Source organism: Pararge aegeria, chromosome 8, assembly GCF_905163445.1.
Source record: "Pararge aegeria chromosome 8, ilParAegt1.1, whole genome shotgun sequence".
Lineage (NCBI taxonomy): Eukaryota > Metazoa > Arthropoda > Insecta > Lepidoptera > Nymphalidae > Pararge > Pararge aegeria.
The window spans coordinates 11,566,445-11,590,492 of record NC_053187.1 but is presented as its reverse complement, the minus strand read 5'-3'; the positions used below and the strand labels follow the sequence as shown (position 1 = coordinate 11,590,492).

The window sequence follows — 24,048 nt, the reverse complement described above, 5'->3', positions numbered from 1 at the left end:
CAACGTAAGGAAAACATTTAAGGCCTTATAAATAAATGTGGCAGACCGTCTGATTCACACTGAGTTATTCACTATTTCGTCGCATTTCAACTGAGAGCAACATCAATTAACGTGACGGTACTGCATATCTATCCGCCGCTATACCCGCGTTTTATATGAGGCAAATAACAATCTTTAGGCTTTAGGACCAAATTCTTTTGACTAGAAAATTACCTTTTTGGTCTAATATTATGTTCGTTTTGGGTAACGAATTGGATCGAAAATTCCTATTTAGTTTGCGGGATCAGCCCTGAATTAGAAAATTGGCGATGTTACACAGCTATGCCTCGAAAGAACGAGAATAATAATAATAATCTTTCCCTGCCCACCACCCGCATTTGATCAACGTTGAGGCCAGATTATGTGAAATATTAACATTAACAAACACAATAACGATTATTGTGTACATTCCGTTGCCGAGTTGGAACTCTCTCGAGGTCACTCTGTAGAGGTCTCTATTAGCTCATAATAAGAAATTTTCTTTATTTGCATGAACGCTAACTTATGGTTGTTCCGACGGGCACACTGGTCTTGGATATTTATAAAAGCCGTTATTAAGTATGTTTTTAAAGAAAGTATTACATTTGCAGGTATCGTGCGTCAACCCATTACCGGCCAGAGCTAACGCCGACAGAACGAGCCCATAAACTTACTGCATTTTTGCATCACGTCGCTACACTTATTCACGCTACTGTTCAGGTACTTTTATTTATGATTAAACGCGCGCGCGTTACTTTAAAACGAAGCTGCTTTTTCAAGTCCAATCTTTGTTTAGTCGTCTTAAATAAAAGCTCTCGTTTTAAAGCACCAGTTAAAGCATCGTTTTTTAGATTTTAACTATCAATACTTTATTTTGTTTCAGGAGCGATGTACTGATTCTGCCGCGCAAGCCTTTTGGATGGCAAATGCGAGTGAATTACTGCATTTTCTAAAATGTGATCGTCATATATCATCGTTCTCTACGCAAGCGCAAGATTTGTTGCCCACTACTGTCCAAAATGCTTTCAGGTAAGATATATTTGGTTATCTTCCTTTTTATTCCATTTTTTTTTATAAACCTTTGACTCATATCTCATCGAGGGCTTACTACTATCACTATTCTCCGAGCTTTGTGTCCTTGTGTCCCGCCCATTGCCAATTCAGCTTCGCGACTCGAAAGCGACATAGCACATAGCATGTAGCACGCACATGTAACAAAATTAGTAATAATCAAACAGTAAGAATACAATGTGTTAACCGTGTGTTTCTTTCCACAGTAACCTAGTGGCGTGTTTCCAAGAGGAGCTATCTCGTGCACTGGCGGAGCTGACGAACCCCGCGGCGTTGGACGCGACGGAGGCCACGGCTCCCACGCTTCAAGCTCTAGCGGCCGCCATGGTGCTTTTGCGGCGGTGTAGGGTCAATGCCGCGCTCACTATACAGCTGTTCTCGCACCTGTTCCACTACATCAACGCTGTGTGCTTCAACAAGGTTTGATGATTTGTTTATTCAACAATTGGTTAGCCCTTGATTGCAATCTTGCCAATGCACGCCATCTAGTGACAATATTTTTTCTCTGTATAGTGCTTGAGTGATGACGCTTATTCGATATCATATAAATCGTAGTTAACATATAGATAGGAAACCTGCATTTCTAAGACAGAACTCTTAGGATGTTATCAAAGTATGTATCTAGTCTACCAATTGACTTGGTCCTAAACCCTTCTCATTCTGAGACCAGACCAGTGCCGTATAGTGGGCCGTTAATGCGTAGAAAATGATTTAAAATACCTACCTCACCTTACTAATGTAAATTTTTTTTTTTTGCCTAATTGTGATTCTTTGTCCTTCACACGCAGCAATCATTTTTGGCACAGAATTCGTGGAAAGGACGAAGAGTACATAGGAGTAATTATTATCCCAGGAAAACAAACGGTTCCCCCAGGATCTGTGAAATATCAAATAAACGCGAACAAGGAACGTGGGCAACAGCTAGTATGTTTATAAAGCCATGTCATAAGTTGAGGGGACTGTATTGTAATGGATATTAATTGTGTGGTAATTACAGCTGGTGACGGAGTCTGGGACAGTAAGCGCGCGGTGGGGTGCGGCTCTATCGGCACGACTCGCGCTGGTGGCGGCGTGGGCCGAGCGCCAAGGACTCGAGTTAGCCGCTGACTGCCATCTTGCTCGCACGCATCAGGCCGGTAAGTTAAAATGAGGGAGACAGATAGAAGACTCTTAAGCAATGACTTTTGTTAGAAACACACCAGACTTACCATCCCTATACGAATAACAGCTTAAATGTTGCCCCTGTTTGAAGCGCCTATGTACGAGTCTCTGGAACTGGTATAGTTAATCAAACTATAGTTACTTTCACAATTGTCTTACAACGTCACACAGCGCCAAAGTGGCGTCGATTAATTGGAAACAAAAAGAAAGTGACAACAACCAATCCGGTGGTATTATCATGACTATCATGTGATAATAATTATTATAACCCGCTAATCCTAATTGAAGGGACCGTGGCTGGTTAATGGTCTGATTACCTCTCTCAGCAGTAGGACTTTATAGGCTGGTGATGATTATTGTACATTAATCTGTTTGCTAGATACTACGGCGCAAACATAACTAAAAAATACTTTAAGTATAACTTTATTTAAATATCAACATCAGACATCAATATCTTACTACAAATGTAGCCAGAAGTCTTGTAACGTCCTGACTGAATTTTCATAACAAGATTTGTTCCTTAGACAAAATTATTTCTTAATTTGCTTTATCTAGCTAATGCCTTTAAACGAAGTAATCATCAGACCACGTTTCTACAAAGAAACAAGTCGAAAGGAGAAAAAACCCGAGAAGCACTAACCTCTAATTATGACGTGTTAGTCATGATAACCGAGACCAAAGGTGTGACCTTCTGTCCGAGGAATTAGACCGGGTTAGACCATATTCAGTAACCTCGGTTTGGTGCTAAAAATGTACTGACAGAAAAAGTAAATACTATACTACTAGCCCGACCCGGGAAACGGGGTTGGAGAACGCCAATTTCCTAACTCTGTGCTGGTACTGGAATTAACTGGCAAAAAAAAACTGTTTATTTTATTCGGCCAGTCCGGTAATCGAACCCAGTACATGTATAGGCTAATAACTGGATTAATGAGGCAGTTAATGATTACAATAAATCGCTTTGAATGAGACTTCTTAAGCGAAATGTTTATTTGGCAGCACGTCTCATATCGGGTGCATATCGCAACGCCGAGGAGGTTTGCAGCGCTTTGGGAGCTTGCTTCAAGTTGAACTCGGTCCAAGTACGCGCACTGCTCGCGCCGCTCCTACCACCCGAGCTCGTGGACGCGGCCGTCGCTCACGCGCGCTCTCGAGCGGATGAGCTCTATCGTGCCGACGGACGTGAGGTACATTGAGAACAGAGTTGAGCTATACAAAATTGTACGAGGTTTGCTCATAGTTGTAGCTCATGAGATTATCTTAAAAAATAATCTTGTAGGGGTAGTGCTTTTTGTGAAAGAGCTCTCCCGGAAATGTACTACCGCCATGCTTATTTTTGCCGGTCTTACGGGCGTAGTTATCGTTGTTAAGACTGACATATAAGGATTAGTAATAAACTCTATACAAAATTGCGCTAACTTAGCTCATACTGGTAGTTCATGATCAATATTTTTTTCATTCTTATCAAACAGCCAGCTTAAAAACAATGCCAGTTAGGTTGAAATTTCTTGTAAAATTTTATTAATTTGCTGGGCTTATCTTGAGGTAACGTACTTTTTTTAGTACTTTCATATATTAATATAATTTTTTTCAATGCTTTCATTTTTAACTAATCGATTTCATTCATACCCATAGTATTTGATTTCGCTTGAGTTCCAAATGTATAAATTATAACCACACAACCTAGTTTTCTTTTATTGCATATATATATATTATCTATATTAAGATAACATCAGGAAATTCACAATATTACACTACCTATTCCTATTTATGCTCACGGTACTCAAACGACGGGGTCAAATGATAATTTTACTTGTTACCAACGCAATTTGAACTCGTCAAATATTTTACTTGTCTCAAAAACTATAAGTTGAACATTCTAATCATTACATTGTAAATAGAAATGCTACTTTATAAATGGTAAATTCAACTTTTGCGTTTGAAGTTTTATTTATTAGAGTCAAGTTCTGTCTAGCAAAGTATGTTTAACCATGTTTTTCAGATTCGAACATATAATGAAGTTTTACGTCAATTTATTTCGAATGGTATCTTAGGCATTCTTGCACCCGAAATTAATGGTCAATCTAATCGAAAACGTTGACACGGCACATTCAATTTAGGAGTGGTGCCCATGTTAGCTATAAGATATTATCATGGTAATATTTTTATTAAAATTATGTTTGATCATCAATACAGTTACCCGTAGTGTAAAACTTTACAAAATTTATCTACGCGCAGATAACACTAGAAGAAAGCGTGTGGCTAGGCGCGGCCCTATTAATCCCCGGTGACGGGTTCAGCGCGGAAGTGGTCCGGGGCGTGCCTCCGGGGTTAGCGGAGTTCGTGGCGCCACTACAGCGCGGGGGACTCTGTCGCCTTGCGCATCAGCCGCACGCGCTTGGCTTGTGGACGGTGTACATGCACGGCTACGGTGCGCCCGCCGCGCTCTCGCAGGCGGACCATCCGCGCGTGCAGATAGTGCAACTGCACAAGAACACCAACGGCATGGGGCTCAGCATAGTTGCCGCTAAGGTATGAAAAAAAAATGTTGTGATGCCGCAACTATTGTTTATAAGTCTAAAAATAGTAGAGGAGTGCTTGGTATGGAAATGAATCATTTCTACTATGTAGTAGAATAGTAACACGTTTCTTGAATGGATGAATATACTTTTATTATAAACCACAAAAAGTACATAAAACAGAAAAGCAATAACAGCGTTTACAATTTGACGGTCATATCGCTTAATTGCGATCTCTTCCGGGCAACCAATGGCGTATGGAAACAAATACAGAAAATATTCTATATTATTCAGTTTCTTGTATGGAGACTCTCCATTTTTTACATGTTGTTTTAGCGGCAATAGATACTGCAAAAACTCAGGCACTTTCTGTCAACATTTCTACTCACTACCTTTAACAATTCAAGACATACTACCCTCTGACTGAAAGACGGCCATCCAATCCCAAACTCCAAAGTCTTAATGGTCGTCGTGAGTTTGTTGGTGCTTTATAGAATACACTTCGCGTGTTTTCTTCGGAATGTGGTCAGGAACAGTTCGATCTCGTTCACAGTTCACCATCGTACCGCGAGATACCAGAAGGGTGTTCATCCCTATGTTGCCAATATCGCAAAAATCGCACAAAGTGATTTGCATCTTCATAGATTATACGCACAGCTGGAGTTAACGCCGTTCCCAGTTTAGTGTTTCCTCATACTTACAATCTAGGTACCTTTAAAACAAAAGTTAATAGACGTCTTCTGGGCAAGTGCGTCCTATCTTAGACCACATCTGCATTTTCCATCAGTTGAGATTTTGGTCGAGCGCTAGTCTTTCACCAATAAAAAAACTCACTTTATACGATACAAGAGAAAAGACAAAAGACGGCCGGAAGGTCGGACACTAGGTGATAGTAGGCTTACTTAAAGGGCCATGACTGTCCATGGGTACCAGTACAGGGTATGCACTAAGAGTTCTGTAATAAAATGGAACGAATCTCTTTCTTTAAGTTTTTATAACTCGTACTGGAGCTGATCTTCATTTTATATCTTTTGTGTAAATAAATTCTGCTGTTAATGAAAGCAAAAGTGGCGTGAATACAGCAGATACCCTAGAAGAGAGAGATAAGTTTAAGCTTTTTAGCAGATAAAAATACATTTTATAAAATGCAGGGTGCTGGTCAAAGCAAGTTGGGGATCTACATAAAGTCAGTGGTGCCTGGCGGAGCTGCGGCGGCGGACGGGCGACTAGCGGCCGGCGATCAGCTGCTCTCTGTTGATGGTCACTCGCTTGTTGGAATCACACAGGAGAAGGTATCATTATTACCTGTTCTCCATGAATTATTGCGTTCGAAAGTTCTTTTTCCAAGAAAAAAATATCCTATCCGTTTTGTCTACAATAATCTTTTTTTTAGCTGAAGCAATGTATCAATACTAGTAGTATCCAAAAAAGAATTATTTATCAGTGTTGAAATTATATGTTAAACGGCTAATGTTAAATGTATTAGTATCGAAAATTAGCTTAATTATGGTGCTGAATTGCCAATAGTAGTTTGTGTTAAATCGAATTTCGTTACATTTCTTTTGTTTTTCTAGGCAGCAGAATACTTAGTACGGACGGGTCCTACTGTCACGCTGGAAGTTGCGAAGCAAGGAGCTGTTCTGCACGGTTTGGCAACCCTTCTGCATCAGCCTGCCTACAACCCACGACAAGGTACGCCTGGTATATTGTATATAGTGTAGTGTCTAAATATATTGTCTATTTCAATGATTAGTACTGTTATTTCTTTCTTTAATTTATTAGACGAAGAAGTACAATATGAAGATCCGGCGAGCCGCAACTCTGGCACCTTCATTAACCCTCATCCGGCGTTATTAAGACCCGCTTCGCCGCTCACAGAGCTCGTTACTGCAGGCAAATTTAGTTTTCTGATGATCTTAAAGTTCCTTTGAGTTTTGTTTTGGTACATAAAAATTGTTTTGCAATTTTATTTATGTTTCGATGATTGTTTTATCTATGTTTTGTTTTCTTTTTTACCTTCCGGATATTCTACAATATGTGCATATTTCGCAGGTATGGTTTCCTTACGATTTGTTTCTGCTTATTTTTTCGAAATATATTCGACGGTCTTACGAGTTTAGACCTAAAAATAAATTTAATTCCAGGTAACGGACGTCACTCTTACCGCAATCGTTGCCTTTTGTTGAGAGACGAGACTTCCGAATCTAGCACAGATGAAACTGAGGATTTCCAAACCCACTATCATGGTTCCATTCCTAGACTAATAATAACATTAGATCGAGAAAATAATCAACTCCGGGAAGATTTGTCTCCAGAAACACCAGGTTGCTCTTTTGAGTTTAGAGACGCTGTTCCTCCACCTCAGATTCCAATATTTACCTTTACATGCGAAGATGTCGATGCACAAGACTCGTGTGACTCGTTGTCCCAAGATACTCATGTTCCGATGGACATACCACCACCCATACTTGATCCACCGGCTAACTACGATCAGTCTAGCGAAAGTGGAGAGGCCGTCTGTTTGCCCCCCGAGATGAAGCCGATAGATACTAAGCTAACTTTGGATTTGTTTAATTTTCGCACAAAAGAAGATGATTATAGAGGAAGATGCACGGCTGTAGATGAGTGCGTTAGTGCGTGTGAGTGCTGCCGCACACCGCAGCCGGAGACTCAGCCGATACCGTATATAGACGAGCCGAATTACGAACCGGTTATATTCGAAAGTGACGGAGTTCACAATAAAGTGGCAACTCCTAAAATACGCAGAATACTTCCATCACTTTCGTTAGATATTCCCGACGAAAATAAACCAAAAACTGCAGACGCTACCTGCCAGACCCCTAGCTCACCTGTACAATCAGAAGCCAAAAAAGAAAAGATTAAAAAAGATTTAAATCTTAATCTGAAACGAGAATGTAATAATATAGATAAGATTCACTCCCGTCTTAGAAAAACTTTATTTTCTGTTTCAAAATCACTATCTAGTAAATCTGATGATACTGAAGGTACGTCAATATCTACATCGGAATCATATGAACAGCTATCAAACGACATTATTCACATCAAAAAAGAATCCAGTAATCCAGTGGACATTGGCGTAGTGTTAAATAATGTCGATAAAAAATCTTGGAAGTCCCCTGATGAGTACCGACCTGCTTTCGGTAAGGTTAAAGCTTTAGCAAAACATTTCAACCAAATTAACCTCAAGTATTGCGTAAAGAACTACAAACGTAATTGTCAATCGAGTCCGAATCTAAGCGAAGGTGTTAAACGAGAGATTTGTAAACCAAACAATTTGCCCATTAGTGCCAGCTTAACAAATATACAGTATGACCACGATAGGACCGACACAAGCACTAAAACAGACAAAATGTCCGAGGACGAAGTTAAAAGTATTTTGATACAGCTGGAGGATTGGTCCAAATTCGGATCTCGCGGAAGCGAGGACACTTTAGCCCAAGGTAACGAATTCGAAATTCCAAATTTACCGTCGGAAGATCATACCGATCCAAATGTTTCTGCTACTGGAAGTTACGTATTTACTGAAATTATTGATAAGAAGCCTAAAACGATTACGCTAGAAAATATAATATTGAAATCTAATCCTGAAAACGAAAACTCAGTCACACAACAAAACGACCGAAGCACAACATTAGTTGTAATAAGCGAAAGCCTCGACAAACTTAACGGTGGTCTTACTACCAATATGAAAGCTACAATCGAACGCAAACACGTGTCGTCCGTAGATGTATCGCGAAGTATTTGCGATGTTAGAACGAGTGCGAGCGAATGGGCCGTCTCGGTGCAGAGCTGCCCCGATGTAAGCAGCGCCTGTGAATACGACGCGCAACTTACAACTCGCTCAGCGGAAACGCAGCATCATCAGCCTCCCTCGTGTAAGCCGACTCACACACCGAGCATGAAATAGGTGTGTTATATACGCACGGCTTCCCGTACCTATGATTTAATTTTTTAGAGCATGATTATTATCATTTCTACTTTATTTGCAGATTTTTATGTGTATTAAAATAAAGTGAACTTTGTTATGGTGTTTTCTTTTATTACCCGTTATATTTGCATATTTTTCTTAATTTTTTTTAAGGCACCTATTTAAATGCACATTATTGTACAAACATATTTGTTACCACAGAATAGTATGAATTACGTAGAATCTGTATAAGCTGTTACTAGGACCGAATGCTTTTACCTATTGCAATGAATAATGTAGTAAATAAATGTGCCTGATTTTCTAGATAAAATGTATAGAAATGTTTATTTTGCTGAAATTGTCGCAATTTTCTTTTATGTTTATATTATGTTTTCCAAATGTATTAAAAGAGATAGCAACACAGTTGTCTTAATTACCTAGCTTTATTTCGGTTTTAGGGGTTTAGCCGAAAACCGGTTGTTATGTTTATTATTCGAAAGAAATTTTGAAAAATATGAATTGTAGGCGCCAGCGGGGGAAACAGCGGTGCGGCGCGGCGGGCTTCAGAACGCGACCTACCGTCTCGCCTTGCGGCTGAGCCAGTGAAGCCCAGTAAGAGTACTCCGGCCCTGCACCACGCGACACTCGCCTCGCCCCTCTCACCGGCGTCGCCCGCCTCGCACGCTTCGTCGTCGCACCTCGCACATCAGATACCTCCTCCGAACGCGCTCTCGCCTCAAACCGCTCACACGCCGCTGCAAGCGAGGTAAGTTAAGCTTTTATATGGTTTTGTAGCCAAATGGTATTTATGTAAATATTCCTTCTTATGTACGTTATACATTGAATTTATTCTTCCAAGCTTTCTAGACAGATTAGTGCAATTCAGACCTTGTCATTTAAGTGAGCGTAAATCAAAATTAATCACCGATTTTATAGAATACAAGATTGTGTAATTATATGTGAAATGTAGAAAAATAAAACCAATTTCTTGCCGGTTTCTCAGCAGAAGCTGCTTACCGTACCGGTGGTAGAATCTCAATAAATAAACTTGATGTTTCACTTCTTGGATATTGGATAGAAGCAGGCGTTACTTTGCGGAAATCCATAATATATTATGAAATTTAACCTTAATTTGCTATACTCCGAGAACAGCAGGAGAATCTGTATGGTGTAATTTATAATTACTTCAATCCGTATACTCCACACCAAACAGATCCTCGGCAATGCACCCTCTATGCACGTTTCGCTCCGAAACCGGAGCATCCTCAGGAATTGTTGACTTTACAATGAATAATTGTAAAGTGTATGTTAACTTAAATAATTAAAATAAAACAAATTAAGCTTAATTTTCATAATCGTTCCACTTCGTTTCTTATTATCAATTTCCTGTTGAATAAGTTAATAACCCAGCAGCAACATGTCGACGCTCAGCGGTGGAGTGAGTGCGACGGGCGGCGCTTGGGCACATAAGTCGCGCAGCAGTCACAACCTGTCAGCGCAGAGTGACTCCTTCTACCAGAACCTTTCCTCTGTACATGGGCATCACCACCCGTTGCAGGATAGGTATGTACAATGTAAAGCACGGGTAATGTTGAAAATGCGTATGACTGCATTCGTTCCGAAAGTGTGAGTAGGAGCGAGATATGGTTACTGCGCCCCGCCTTTCGCAACAAAGGCGATATCTTAAACAAGATTATGACATATAAAAACCACCACCAACCAAAAATATTTTTTAAATTGTTAGAGTTTTTTATTTAAGCATGTTAAAATCAAGCTATAAGTTAGCACTTGTTTTTTGGGTCGTGTTTATTTTTGATTGTTAAAAATCCCGCAATAATCTTTTCTAATCTTGTGATATGAATATATTATATATATTCAGGATGCAAATTATTTCTTTTAAAAAATTCACCTAAATATGTTAACGCTATTTTTAAAATTTTGCGGGTAACTTTTACCAGCAGATATTCCGGGAAAACCTTGATCCTCTCTCCATCTCCAGGGTGCACGCTACATGTGCGTCAAATTTCTTCAAGATCGGTTCAACAGTTGAGCCGAACATCATTTACCTTTTGTTTGTTATACAGTAACAAACAAAAGGATACACTTTTGCATTTATATTTACAATTGTATTGTGCCTTTCATCGATACTCTAATTTTAATAACTTGTGTTATTAAGTGTAAAATATTTTCATTACTTTTTAATGTTAAGTATGTTTTAAAAATAGAAGTAAAACAAAAATAAATAATTTTTAAAGAGATATTCCTTATGAACGTATATTTTATCTTTACACTAAATAGTAATTGAAAGATTGTTTACATGATAAGATATGTGAGAAAAAAATAATGTTTAAGTACGAAATTATCTGTTGCTTTTTTAAACCTCCTGACCAAGTTGCTAAAGTAGCCTATAATTAACTTATAGATGGTCATCGCTGCGTAGTTCTACGGGTAGCGGGCGCCCACAGTCCGCCCATTTCTCCGCTACAAACGCCGACCAATCGCCAGACCCAGCTGCTAATTTACAACACCAGGTATGCTAGATTTTTTCATCAGGTGTTGGCCGGAGGAGATCGTTTAAAGCGATAATGCCGCCTATGCGCACTTTTTTAATTATTTTTGGTTCTTTCTCGTTATTTTATCTTTTATTTTCTCTGTAATATGTGCAATACAAGATTTCATCAATCTATCTATCTATGCTGAAGCATAAAAGCAAAACCACACTGACATACCGCAATGATATTCCTTATAAGTACAGTATAACTATATCAGGTTAGTATCGGAATTATTGGGGATATTGTACATAATAGGTTTGTAATATATATTTTAAGTCCAACGCATCAGAAACTAGGCTACTAAGCACCGAAGAATAAAAAAGATTTTACTATGCAGTATTTATAGACCGTAATATTTAAGTTAAGTTTTAACGTTTTAACTACACTACTAAAAGATGGAAATAATTGATATCAAAAAAGATTATTCTTAAATTTTACAAAAAACCGGCGAAAGAGAAGCTTAGGCTTGTATAAAATAAATGTGCGATAGATTTTAGACTTTTACTAGAAACCTGTACTTGGTTATGTTCAGGCAAATGCAGCAAACGCTAGAGCGGCTAAGCTAGCAGAAATGTCCGAAGAAGTCACGCGACGACAACAACACCAGCAGCAGCAACAACAACAGCAACAACACCAACAACATCAACTACAACAACATCAACAACAACAGCACCAACAGTTCCAGCAACAACAATTACAGCAGCAACATTACCAACAACAACATCAATTGCAACAATTACAGGCTCAGCAAAAAGCGAATTCGCATTCCCACATTGGCGCGCAACCGAGTCCGGGTTCTATGCACGTACATGCGATCGCACAGCCGAACCAAGGTTCCATGCACGTGCATGCGACACCGCAGCCAAGTCAAGGGCCCATGCATGTGCATGCCAGCCAACAACCGGGCCAAAACCCTATACATGTGCACACCAACGCACACTACTCGCCGCAATTGCCGCAGGGAATGCATTTAAACATGCACAATCAGTACATGCATACATCACAGACTCCTACTCAAGCATATCACAATCAACAAGCTCAATCGCAAAGGTTTGTTAAATTATTTAATTCTCATGCTTTTAAAGTTCTGGTTTATGCGGACTTAAAACTGTTTTTGAGCTCTTGTGTCTTGATGACCCTTTCATGTGATAGTTAAGTGTATTTATTTTCTTTCTTTTTTTGATCAATGATAGTTCAATGCATAACCGAAACACAAGAAGAAGCTATTTTTTGAATTAAGGATAGCGAGTTCACAAATAATAAAACATCAAACATTAAGTATTTTACAACGAAAAATATAAAAATGGCCATTACAAATCAATTGTTTGGATGCATATTTATAACAGGACTTTGGAACTTTAAATAGATTGTAATTCAATTTGTATAGTGGAAATAACAATTTATATTTGTTTTTCTAATTCATTTTTTTAAGAAGGCAACGTGCCATCTAAAAACCAATTTAACAATTGTTTAATAATCTTCTACACTCAATTGAAAGTTTGAAAAATATATATATGATAAATGCACTTATGAGATAGCATAATATCCTTGTAATCTAAGCCTAATGTTTCATGTTGAAAGATTCGGATAAGGCGACGGTGGTTTTATGTTATACTTTGAAATAATTGTTATTTTTTTTTATTTATTGAAAGCTCGGAACATTTGTTTGTCTCAATATTATTTTTGACTAATACGTTTTAATTTTTTACTTAACAGATATGATTGGCATCCGCCCGGACCGCCTTCTCCACAACGATCCCAACCACCCGTTGCTCCTAAGCCCATGTCAGAGGTAATATTAGTAATAAGTTCGATATTGCAATTTTTTTAAATAAAGGATATATGTATTTGAAATCTGGTCACCCTTAAAACATCATTAATTGATATTATGCCATGAAACAATCCTATGCTATGAAATAACTGTTACTGAAGCCTGTAACTTCAATGTTGACACACTTCAGTGTCAAAATTGACATTTATATCTGCCTTTCGCAATTTATGAAATTTTAGTATTGCAATTTTAACAGTTAGTTTGTTTTCGTTGCTATATTTGAGTATACCGTAAAAAAACCTAGCCGCGGGCCATACATTAATGAAACGTTTCCTTTCTAACTAAATCTTAAAATATAATTATTGTGTTACAAATCGAATAGAAAATGTTTTCATTTTTATATTCTCAGGCTGTAAGAAGATCAGACGCAGAGATGGAGGAATATTTGCACCAGTCCCAAAATCATACTATCGCAGGCGCCCCAGATGATGGTGATAACTCTTATTTATTCTTTAGTCATTTCATTGTCAAATTTAATTCACGGAAAACTGTATTTTCATTAACTGTTTTATATGATAATGCAAAAATATATAGCTGACTTTTTACTGGGATCAATTAGTTTTGTTCAGTTTAAGTTCGTATTCATTCACATTTAGATGCTCATTTATCTAAAATATACGGTATCAAAATAGTAGATTGTGCTACAAGGACATAAAACAATCCTCGACTTATATATCAACTCTCGCCTTCGGCTCGGGTAATAACCATCTCTGTTGCAATAGGTTTTATTACCGTTACCGTTTATTACACACGCTGTTTTTTACTTTTTTTTTACCGCGATTGCGGGGAAATTATTTGAAGGTCGAAGGTTCGATTCCCGGGTCAGATACGGACGCACTTTTAAAACATACATTGAACAGATAGAAAAATTACACCTGAGAATATTAAAACAAATTGTACCTCACAATTTAAAACTAAAACACAAACACGACGATACATGGATTTATAAGCAATGCAAAACACTCACAGTAAGACAAAAAATTAAATTACAATTACTCATCGAGAACTTTTTGAAATATAATGAAAACAATACGTATAAGCCGGCAATAATAACCAGAAGAATACATGAAAAAAAAAATAAACCTTACAGGAGCGAATAATTATTACGGCAAGAGAACCACTAAATATATGCTACCTAGATTAATAAATGAACTACCCCTAACGTTGAGAATTTCAGTGACGGAGAGTAACGTAAAACGCATTCTAAACAAATATTACCATGAAATAAATGTAACTTAAAACCTTTAAACTTAGTAATATTGGAACACCTGTATAACGTATGCATTCGGGGCAGCGCCAAACCGGTCGCTCGTATCTACTGAGCGACGCGATGGCTCGCAGTACAGAATTACCTACACTGGGTTTATTAGTGTACTACCTGCTGTATACTGTATTGCTTTTTAATGGTTAATATATGATATTGTATATATTAAAACTTATGAGATTTTAGAGGAATGTGCAGCGTCCAAATAAACTCATGTGAGTTTCAGGATGCGAAGAATAATAATTTTAGTAGTTTGTGTAATAAAAAAATAAATAAAAATAAATAAAAATAATCAACAGTAAATATTTAGATGAACGATAAAATGGGTTTTATGACTGAATTTGGCACTGTTTTTTGTTGTATGATCGCTTCATGAGTGCCTGTGATAGGTGCCGACGTAAACAAAACCTTTTACACTTAAATTTAATTTTTTTTGAGATTCCCAGGCAGGCATACATAAACCGATCACCAATAGTTATCACCTAAGAGTTCCTGAAACGTTTTTTTTTCTATAGACACCGCCTAAATCATAAGGCATACGATTTACCGATTTACGCGATGCCTAGGTTTAGATTGTTCGGTAGAAGCAGGCGTTACTTTGCGCAAATCCATGATATATTATAAAAATTAAGCTTAATTTGCTATAGTCCACGAAAAGCAGGAGAATCTGTATGGCGTAATTTATAATTTGTTCAATCGTTATACTTCACACCAAACAAATCTTCGGCAATGTACCCTCTATGCACGTTTCGCTCTGAAACCGGAGCATCCTCAGGAGATGTTGGATTTACAATGAATAGTTGTTAAATGAAAAATTAGCCAAATGTGTCGCCTTTTATACCTTTCTTACCCCTACCCCCAATACCCTACCTTATCTATCTAAGCCCCTCCTACCTCATTAGTGCCTCGGGTTAGTTAAAACGGGCTAAAAAAAATATATAAAGTAAAAGTAAAATATTTCTTTATTCAAATAGGCACATAGATGGCACTTTTGATGCGTACATTACATGTAAAATATGACATAGGAGTGAGTTGATGGCGATAACTAAATTCGTCAACTTAAAACTAAAGCTACGAGGGTTCCAAACGCGCCCTGGTCTAAGAAGAAGCCCACAACAAACTTAGCCGGTTGTAATTTTTTATTTAATATTTTTTTTTTCTTCATAAATTCTTGATATAGCGGTGACGAAAGACTTGAAGAATGCGAGAACCTTGATGGGTGACTAATGAACATCGTTTTTATAGAGCGTTACTTGGCGAGTGCATCGGAGCCACCTGCCGTGTCGGTTTACCCAGTAGGCGGGGCGGCGGGCGAGCGCGCTCGGCCCCCTGCTCACAACCCCTGGCAACGCGAGGAGCGCGAGCGGCAGGCCGAGGCGCGCCGAGTCGCCGCTCGGGCAAGGAGGTAATCATCATCATTAATTACAGTTCCCTTTGCTGGACTGAATATTATCTGGTCTGGTCTGGGAGGCTTTGGCCGTGGTTACCTCCCTACCGAAAAAGACGTGCTGCTAAGCGATTTAGCGTTCCGGTGCGATGTCGCGTACAGACCGATTAGGGCTACCATACTCCCTAACAGGTTAGCTCGCTACCATCTTAGACTGCGTCATCACTTACCATACTACCAGGTGGGATTGCAATCAATAGCTACCTTGTAGTGGAATGAAGGACTCTTATAAGGCATACGAATTGGTGATCGCAGTAGATGGTGAATAGAACGTGCTGCCCGTTTTTCGTTGTATTTTCTTAGTCGTCTCGTATGACACCATACGGCATAGAGTCAAGCCAGGTTATACATGAAGCATAAAGACCACTGTTGCAGGACTTATCTGATATTATTTTATTAGTACTAGAGTTCTTTGTGTCAGAGCTACACTATCGCCATGCTTATTTCTGCCGCCAAACAAGATGGCTGTGTTCCAATGTGAAACACGTAGTTGTCTGCGTTTTTACAGGCACATATGAGACTTAACGACTACGCCTCAAGTTGTTGATGGCATGTAGGACATGCCCCTTTCATATGCTCGAAGTGTTGCTCTGTGCATAAACGATGGTTTCGTACTTGCCAATAGATGGATCATCTGCTCTGTCGCGTCTGTTTTTTTTAAATGGCCCCACCTTATTTTAAATGGAAAACCTCTAAACAGAGCAAGCGTAGTCGGTAAGCATCATTTGCCTGTGATAACACCGGCAACCATGACATTCGGACCGGAACAATGCTGCTTAGTGTCAGAAATAAGCATGGCAATACTTCCCTGAGCTCACAAAAAGATTTACTCAAGTAGGCGCTTATTCATGTCGCATGTCGTCAATTTTAACTGTGGATGTAAGTTAGACGCATTGATGCGGCTTTCTCTTTATGAGATTGCTCAAGAGAGTTTCTGTACAGGGACGCGGCAATAGCTCAGCTGGTGTCGCTAGGAAACTCGCGAACGGCCGTGCAGAATCAGCAGCTGCGTGCGCTACAACTGGAGCGGGACTTCGAACGACGCGCCACCATGCACCAGGTTATCATCTATTTTAAATTACGTCCCGTACCATGAGTACAAGATTTGCTCGCTCGCAATCGAGGAGTCTTAGTTTAGAGTCAGAATAAAATGTACCTTATACGTAATGTATTAAATTTCATATTTTCGTGCGATTCTTCAGCTAGGGCATTTTGCACAACATTCGTAAAATAAAAATCAGAATTACGAGATTTTTGACTCTAAAACCATTACAATAAGTTACTAAGACTAAGGCTGGGTTTGAAAAATAGGGTTTAGATAAAACACAATTATTTATTTAGGTTAAATCTTTTTTGTTCGAACAAATTTATTTGGGAACGCCTAATATCAAACCGCCCATTTATTAGATTCTTGCGCATGTACATTGTACATGGGTTGAGAGAACTTTTTGATATAATTCACTCACGAACGCACCGCCCGCTTGCTCCTACGCAAGATCGAAAGTAGGCTCCGCTCACACAAACAAATTCACTCACTTATCACTTCATCAGGTGGTCGTTAACTATCATGGAATTCTCAGGAATAGCCCAGTGTGTGGAAATAGGCATAGTGCACTACTGTGTTTCGGAGAACACGTAAACCCCCCGACATCGCTTGTCACACACACCAATTAAAACATAATAAAGTATTTCTATCTCCCCACAGAGCGAGGTTAATTGAGAATGATTATTGGTTCACAGGACGAGGGAGGTGAAAGGGAAGGTGGTGGGGAAGAGGAGGAGAGTCCATCACCAGAGCCCGACAGAGAGCGGGAAGCCGAGCGCGAGGCGCGGGAAATACGCCAACCTGCGCCGCCCAAGTCTATCCTCAAGTCAGCGCCGCGACCCGAGCTCACTAACGGATACACATCTCATACGGTACGTTGCAATAACATTGTTTGCCTGCAAAAGCCTGAAATTTTACGTGACGTTCTGGTGCAGCTTAGTACGATTAAGCATATTATTGTCGTTTGATTCAGGTTTATAGTGTATGCAAGACATGCTATCTGGTTCCATCTTTATTGCTAGACCATAATACGGCTTACAGAAGGCGGACTTAATGCTAAATCATTCTCTACCAGCCTACATTACATTGGACGTGCAAGAAAATTGAGTAGGCATGAAGAGGAAAAAATGGTGACACTAAAAAAATATACATATTTATGGATATTATGTATACCTATTTATATATATATATATACGGCTGGACTGCAATAGCGCGAGACAGATCACAATGGAAAATAGAGAATGCATATGCTAAGAGGCACACTGAATTACGAGACATTCTTTAAAAACTCTATTACTCTCAACATTGCTGTATATTTACTTGTTATTCAGAATAAGGGTTCTTATTATTATTAATATTTATTTCCTCAGAGCGCATTGTCGGAGACTACGCGCATGTCTGAGGTATCAGCCAGCGTCAGTAACTTATCGCTGTCGGGCGTGTCCGTCGGAGTCGCCGGTAGCGATGGTATCACCAGCCCACCGCCGCCGCCTGAGCGGGGCTCGTCTTTCGCGATAATGGCGGGACGACGCGCAATCGACGCGCCGCACGCACCGCCTGTCGCGCACTCCGCGCATGCGCCGCACGCCGCGCCTTACACACACGCGCCCGTTGCTACTCATCATCACGAACATGCGGCTGCACCGCCGCCACAGTGAGTATCATCATATAGAAACTTCATAATCTAAATATATAATAGAAAGTTGTGTTAGTTACACCATTTATAACTCAAGAAAGGCTGGAGCAATTTTTATGATATTTGATTTTTTGGATTTCTCTTCCGGAATAGGATAATAAGTATTAAAATATCAAAAAAAAACCGCGGTACGAAGTTTGCCGGGACAGCTAGTTTGTTATATAATATCAGCGTTCATCATTATCAATCCATTACCGGACCTTTATGTCTCCTTCCAGACTGCGCCGGGTTTAGGCCGTAGTCCTTCGCGCTGGCCAATTAGGGATTGTTAGGCTTAACATGCTTTTGAAAACATTGTGGAAAACTATTAAACATGCAGGTCTCCTCACGATGTTCACGAGAAAAGTTAGAGGTGTGTGCCTTTTCGAACTCGGCCGAAAAGTGAAGCGTGAAGCAACGTCATAACTACTACGCTATCACCGCTTCAAACACATAGAGGGAGTTTTCCTAACTAAAATCGCTGTTGTACCTTCAGGTCTCCAGTGAGCGGAGGTCGCGACAAGCGCGTATCGTTCCACGAGCGAGCCGCCGCTGCTCCCCCCGCGCCTCCGGCGTCTTCCCCGCCACCCCTCGACCCGCCCGCCGCCATTGCGAGGGAGGATCCCGACGTGAGTAACTCTAAAGAGCATTGTCGTTCAAACCTGGGAGCCTGGTATGATATTTTTTAACGAGCAACATATGGTGACTATAATTTTTCCCAGTATTGTAACTAGATGGCGCTCTTTTGATTCCATGCAAAGCGTTAACTTTAACGCGGTCGAATAAGAAGACGTAGTTATAAAATATTACACTAGGCACACTATATCGTTTTATTCGACTTTTGTCCGTTTTCACTAAACGTCTTAATCGGATGCCTAGTGATTGATGTGATTCCTAGAGCTAAAAAAAGTTACACGAACTCCTATGTGATGTCTAACGACGCCGATTTGGCGGATCGTAAAGTTTAGGGGACCCGTAAACACCCTTCCGTCTCACAGAAGAAAAAAATATAAATTGTTTTTTTTTAATAACCTTAAATCCATACGAAAAATGAAAAATATGATAATACAAAAACAAATTAGCACACCTTGTGGCAAGAACCATAAACAAGTTTGGTAGAAATCATCGTTGATTAGGCGTTGCTTACTCAGGCAGTGAAACTGTCGTTAGTGAAAACGGGCAATGGTATAATATTTTTAAAATGTTAAATTAAGTAGTCTTCAAACTTTTGGACGTTCTAAAATCCTCATTCTTTAATGGCGCGGCTTATGTTAACTAATCGACATGACCGCAGCGGTTCATTGAGGAGGCGGAGAGCATGTTGGCGGGCCCCGTGTCGCCGGCCGGCGCCGCACAGCCCGCCGCTCACACGCCCGGCGTCATCGGCGCGCAGGAGGTGTACAGGTAAACCTTTAAGGGCGCGTTTATACATACCGCGGGAACTTACGGCACATACATAAAGATCTTATCATAGCCATTGTATAATAATTATGTTTCCAATGATTATATTGTATTAAAAAATTGCCTAAATTTTAAACTACATTTCGTACTAGGCTTATGATGTATACAATATTTTCGTTATCGTGTAAGTGTTTCAAAACGAACGTTTCCTTAACAGCATCATTCTTAACTGTCTAGTAGCGATTTTTTCATCTGTAGTAAATTTTAATAAAATGTGTTTTCTTAGATAGTGAAATAAATGTTATATTCCTACCATCTCTGGAAATCCTTATCTAAACGATAGTGAAAATCCCTTTCGTGGATTAGGAGAAGTTCTCGGATAAACAGACAGACGTGGAAAGCAAGTCGCTTTACTACGTCGAGATATATATAAACGTAAGATTATTTTTAGGGATCCCCGTACGCGACGGTTAGCTGAGGCGCAAGCTCGGGCCCCCGCCGCGCCAATTCCGGAACAGCTCTCCTTCAAAGAGAAGATGAAGATGTTCGCGCTCGAGTCAGGCGAACAGTCTACGCCCAAGGACAAGGTACGTGAAAAAACGTACTAGCAACCACACCGCACCTGTTTGTCTTTGTCCAACACGAAGGAACCCTGAACTCTCAAGATAAATAAGTTCTCACTATAGCTGTTAAAGTGAATTTATATTGCATTGATAGCGTTTTACGATTCCGTAACAGTAATAATTTTACGATATTGTTTCGCAGGTTAAAATATCACGGGCACAACGAGATATTGACGCTGTACATTAAATTACCGGGCAAATGAATATCCATTGCGGGCGTTTTATGTTTTATCATATACTCCCGAAGGCTAACGGTATTTCCAAATTTATTATAGAAATTCTAGACATGTATGACAAAACCGTAAAGGCTACTTTAATTGGCTTATATTAATTAGAATACGTGTTAAAGTATAATATTATCGATGTAATCGATCGTATTTGAAAGTAATGGCAACTTTATACATGATCGTTAACCAATCTTCAGTATTACTTTAGCAGCATGGATCAGTGACTCACGAAATTACAATTAGTTAAATGTTTAATGTAATTATTTGTTATATTCGAGTTTATTAACTAGAAGATGGCAGATGACAATGGACCAGAAAGAGCTTTTTTTGTATTATGTAAGTTATTCCGCAAGATTTACTATTTACGGGACTTAGCACCAATTTACATGTCAATCGTATTACTAAGTTGTAATACAAAGCTATATTTTTACGACTAGAACTTTAATTGGTATAATACCTGTGTCGCCTTAGCAGCTAGTGCAATGTTTAGTGATGATTTTTTTTGATTGTATTCCAAAATAAAATAATTATTAATAATATGTATACTTAAGTATATAGAAAATATTTACGGCACTTTAAATTACATTAAGAATTAACCCTCCAAATTAGCCGTGTGCCATTATTATGATGATTATATTTTATATTGTGACACTATTTTTCAGAAAGGACCAATATTAATTACAACAAAGAAATTCAGTGGGTGCCTTTTAATGTTTTAGTATGTACACAAATAAGATTCATTTTCAAGTTCGTTAAAATATGTCTTACATTTAAGCTTCGTTACATTCCAAAGAATGAATCATTATTTTCTGTTTTATTTAGTAAAGCATTCCTCTAAAAATATATATTGTCATCCATGATTTGTTTGTGTATGACACATATTTTCATCACAACTTTGTACCATGAAAATATTTCTATCTCTTCGTTATATTATATATATATTCCTTAAAATACTAATTAATATTAACTGAAGCAATAAATGAGCCTTTTTGTAAATACTAATATCAGTAATCATTAAGCACAATTTGTGCCAAATATTTACATTAATAGTAAATAATGTAATGGCGTGCGGTATGCTCGAGGAACGACAGCCTATCAAACTACAGGTCACAACAATATGGTCGCTCTTTGTGTAGCATATTATTATTATCAAGTAGAGAGAATATTTTAACTTTTTTGTGGCACCAATTTATTGTACATAACGTAGTTTATAAGAACCTATTATTGTGTTGAGGATTTGTACACCCGTTGTATTATGTAAAAGTTTATTTAAAAATACAATTATATCGAAAGTTAACATATGACTGTAAGTACGAGGCCTATAAAAGCGTAGGATTAGCGTAGTTACTGAGAGACGATGTTCTCCGTATTTCACCCAACGATAGTCAATTAGCAAGAGTAAATATTTTATAGAATTATGTTTTGGCTAGCTTGTATATATTTGTATCGCCTGATAAAGGAGTAATTCCGTTACTCCATTATTTTACATATTATAAAATATGTCAAGATATAGATTGTGTAATTAAAACTTATTACACCAATTATTATATTGATGATATTGTTACTGATAGAAATACATCTGATATTTACTTCATTAATTATTAATATTAGTAATTTCAATATTAAATTAACCGTCGCTATACGTTGCATTTTTATTTAACCTCTATCCATGTACCCTTAAATACACCGTTACAAGTGCCACACTTGCGAGTTAGTGTTACATAAATCTGTAAAAATAAAGTGTCGCTTAAATTTGTATGGAGTTGTTTATCATATAGTATAGCTAGAAAGCCAGACAAGGTTGATAACCAATATAAGCTCACTAGTATAATATACAACAGTAGGATTATAACACTACTACTATTCTATCTCAGCAAAATCAATTACTCTTACTGGTTACCTTTAATATTGCCCTAATCACAACACTAATAGTATCGAAGACCACTTTTACCCTACATACTAACTCCCGCAGCGCCACCTGACTGTCTATACATCTGTAAACTACAAAAGCGCATATGCTGTTTGTTATGATAGCACTTCACGCTCTTACAAGACTCGGGAGAAGCCATCGTCGAGTGACGTCGAGCAAGCAGTAGCTCACTACACGCTCGGCAGGGTGATTACATATCTCACACCAAACTGTCTTAATGCAGGTAGATCAGCTGAGATTTACTGCCAAAGAGTAATAACGGCCGAGTGGCGCAGTGGGCAGCGACCCTGCTTTCGGAGTCCCAAGGCCGTGGGTTCGATTCCCACAGCTGGAAAATATTTGTGTGATGAGCATGAATGTTCTTGGCGTTTTTTTTTAATTTGGTAACTTCTTGTGTACGTCCTAACCCTAAGGTCTAAGTTTTTTTTTTCCCTTCCCTTTGTTGGTTTGCCTGGCAGAGATCGTTTTTTAAGCGATAAGGCCGCCCATTGTACATGTGTGTTTTATTAAGTGTTTTATGTATTTTATAAGTATTTATGTATATTATTCATAAAAATATTCATCAGTCAACTTAGTACTCATAAGCTACGCTTACTTTGGGGCTAGATGGCGATGTGTGTTTTGTCGTGGTATATTTAATTGTTTATTATTTAATTCATCTAATTCATCTCCATACGTAGCTAAGCCTTCTTTGTTCTTAGATTGGATTCAAAAGTTACAATCAGTGCAACTTTTTTATAAAAAACCAGTACGAAACGGTGGGCCTTCTATACACTCGAACTCGTCCCAGCTCGCCTAGCGGGAAGTACTAGCATTAGGAGTAGGACCTAGTCGCATTTTCGTAAAGAAAAATTGTCTATTAATGTAGGTCTATCACACACACTTATTATTCATAGATTTATGTTTACATAATAATTGTAAAGGGCATAGTGATAACTTCGTTCGCCAACTAAATCATAAAACTACGAGGGTTCAAACGCGCCCTGGTCTAAGAAGAATCCACAACAAACTTAGCCGGAATCATTTATGTAACAGACTTATTTTACATTGATTTAATATGTTATCATATTTGTAAGCTCACTGATATTTTACGTGTTTGTAGTCTTTGATTTTTTGAGAAAAGCGATAGTCTTAGTTGAAATTTTAGATTGAATTCATATGAAAATGGATACGAAAACAGTACTAATAATACTCTTAAACTAGAAATGCTATAAATGCTGTGCTAAGAAGGTGACAATTTATCATACTGGCCTATCTCATCACTTCTTATTTCTTCTTTTGGTTAAAGTATTTTGATGTCGAGATCGCTTTTTCTTCCTGACGAATGATGGCTTTTTTTTATTACGATACAATGAA

The 24,048-nt window shown here is 38.6% G+C and overlaps 1 protein-coding gene across 3 annotated transcripts in view; it reads left to right on the top strand.

Moving 5' to 3' along the window:
• LOC120625555 (afadin) overlaps nt 1–21,253 on the top strand; it is a 74,309-nt gene extending 53,056 nt beyond the window's left edge. For 2 of the 3 annotated variants that reach the window (XM_039892608.1, XM_039892610.1), the window contains 22 exons: nt 630–738; nt 902–1,047; nt 1,296–1,509; nt 2,087–2,225; nt 3,250–3,437; nt 4,489–4,782; nt 5,921–6,061; nt 6,344–6,461; nt 9,223–9,463; nt 10,108–10,260; nt 11,120–11,228; nt 11,782–12,299; nt 12,966–13,041; nt 13,430–13,511; nt 15,590–15,749; nt 16,734–16,851; nt 17,532–17,708; nt 18,207–18,490; nt 19,008–19,140; nt 19,806–19,915; nt 20,364–20,499; nt 20,678–21,253. In XM_039892608.1, the coding sequence (XP_039748542.1) occupies nt 630–738; nt 902–1,047; nt 1,296–1,509; nt 2,087–2,225; nt 3,250–3,437; nt 4,489–4,782; nt 5,921–6,061; nt 6,344–6,461; nt 9,223–9,463; nt 10,108–10,260; nt 11,120–11,228; nt 11,782–12,299; nt 12,966–13,041; nt 13,430–13,511; nt 15,590–15,749; nt 16,734–16,851; nt 17,532–17,708; nt 18,207–18,490; nt 19,008–19,140; nt 19,806–19,915; nt 20,364–20,499; nt 20,678–20,722 (3,691 nt within the window). In that variant the 3' untranslated portion in view covers nt 20,723–21,253. The remainder of the gene's footprint in view (nt 1–629; nt 739–901; nt 1,048–1,295; nt 1,510–2,086; nt 2,226–3,249; nt 3,438–4,488; nt 4,783–5,920; nt 6,062–6,343; nt 6,462–9,222; nt 9,464–10,107; nt 10,261–11,119; nt 11,229–11,781; nt 12,300–12,965; nt 13,042–13,429; nt 13,512–15,589; nt 15,750–16,733; nt 16,852–17,531; nt 17,709–18,206; nt 18,491–19,007; nt 19,141–19,805; nt 19,916–20,363; nt 20,500–20,677) is intronic. The other variant, XM_039892609.1, reaches the window with a different exon arrangement.
• The last annotated feature ends 2,795 nt before the right edge of the window (nt 21,254–24,048 follow it).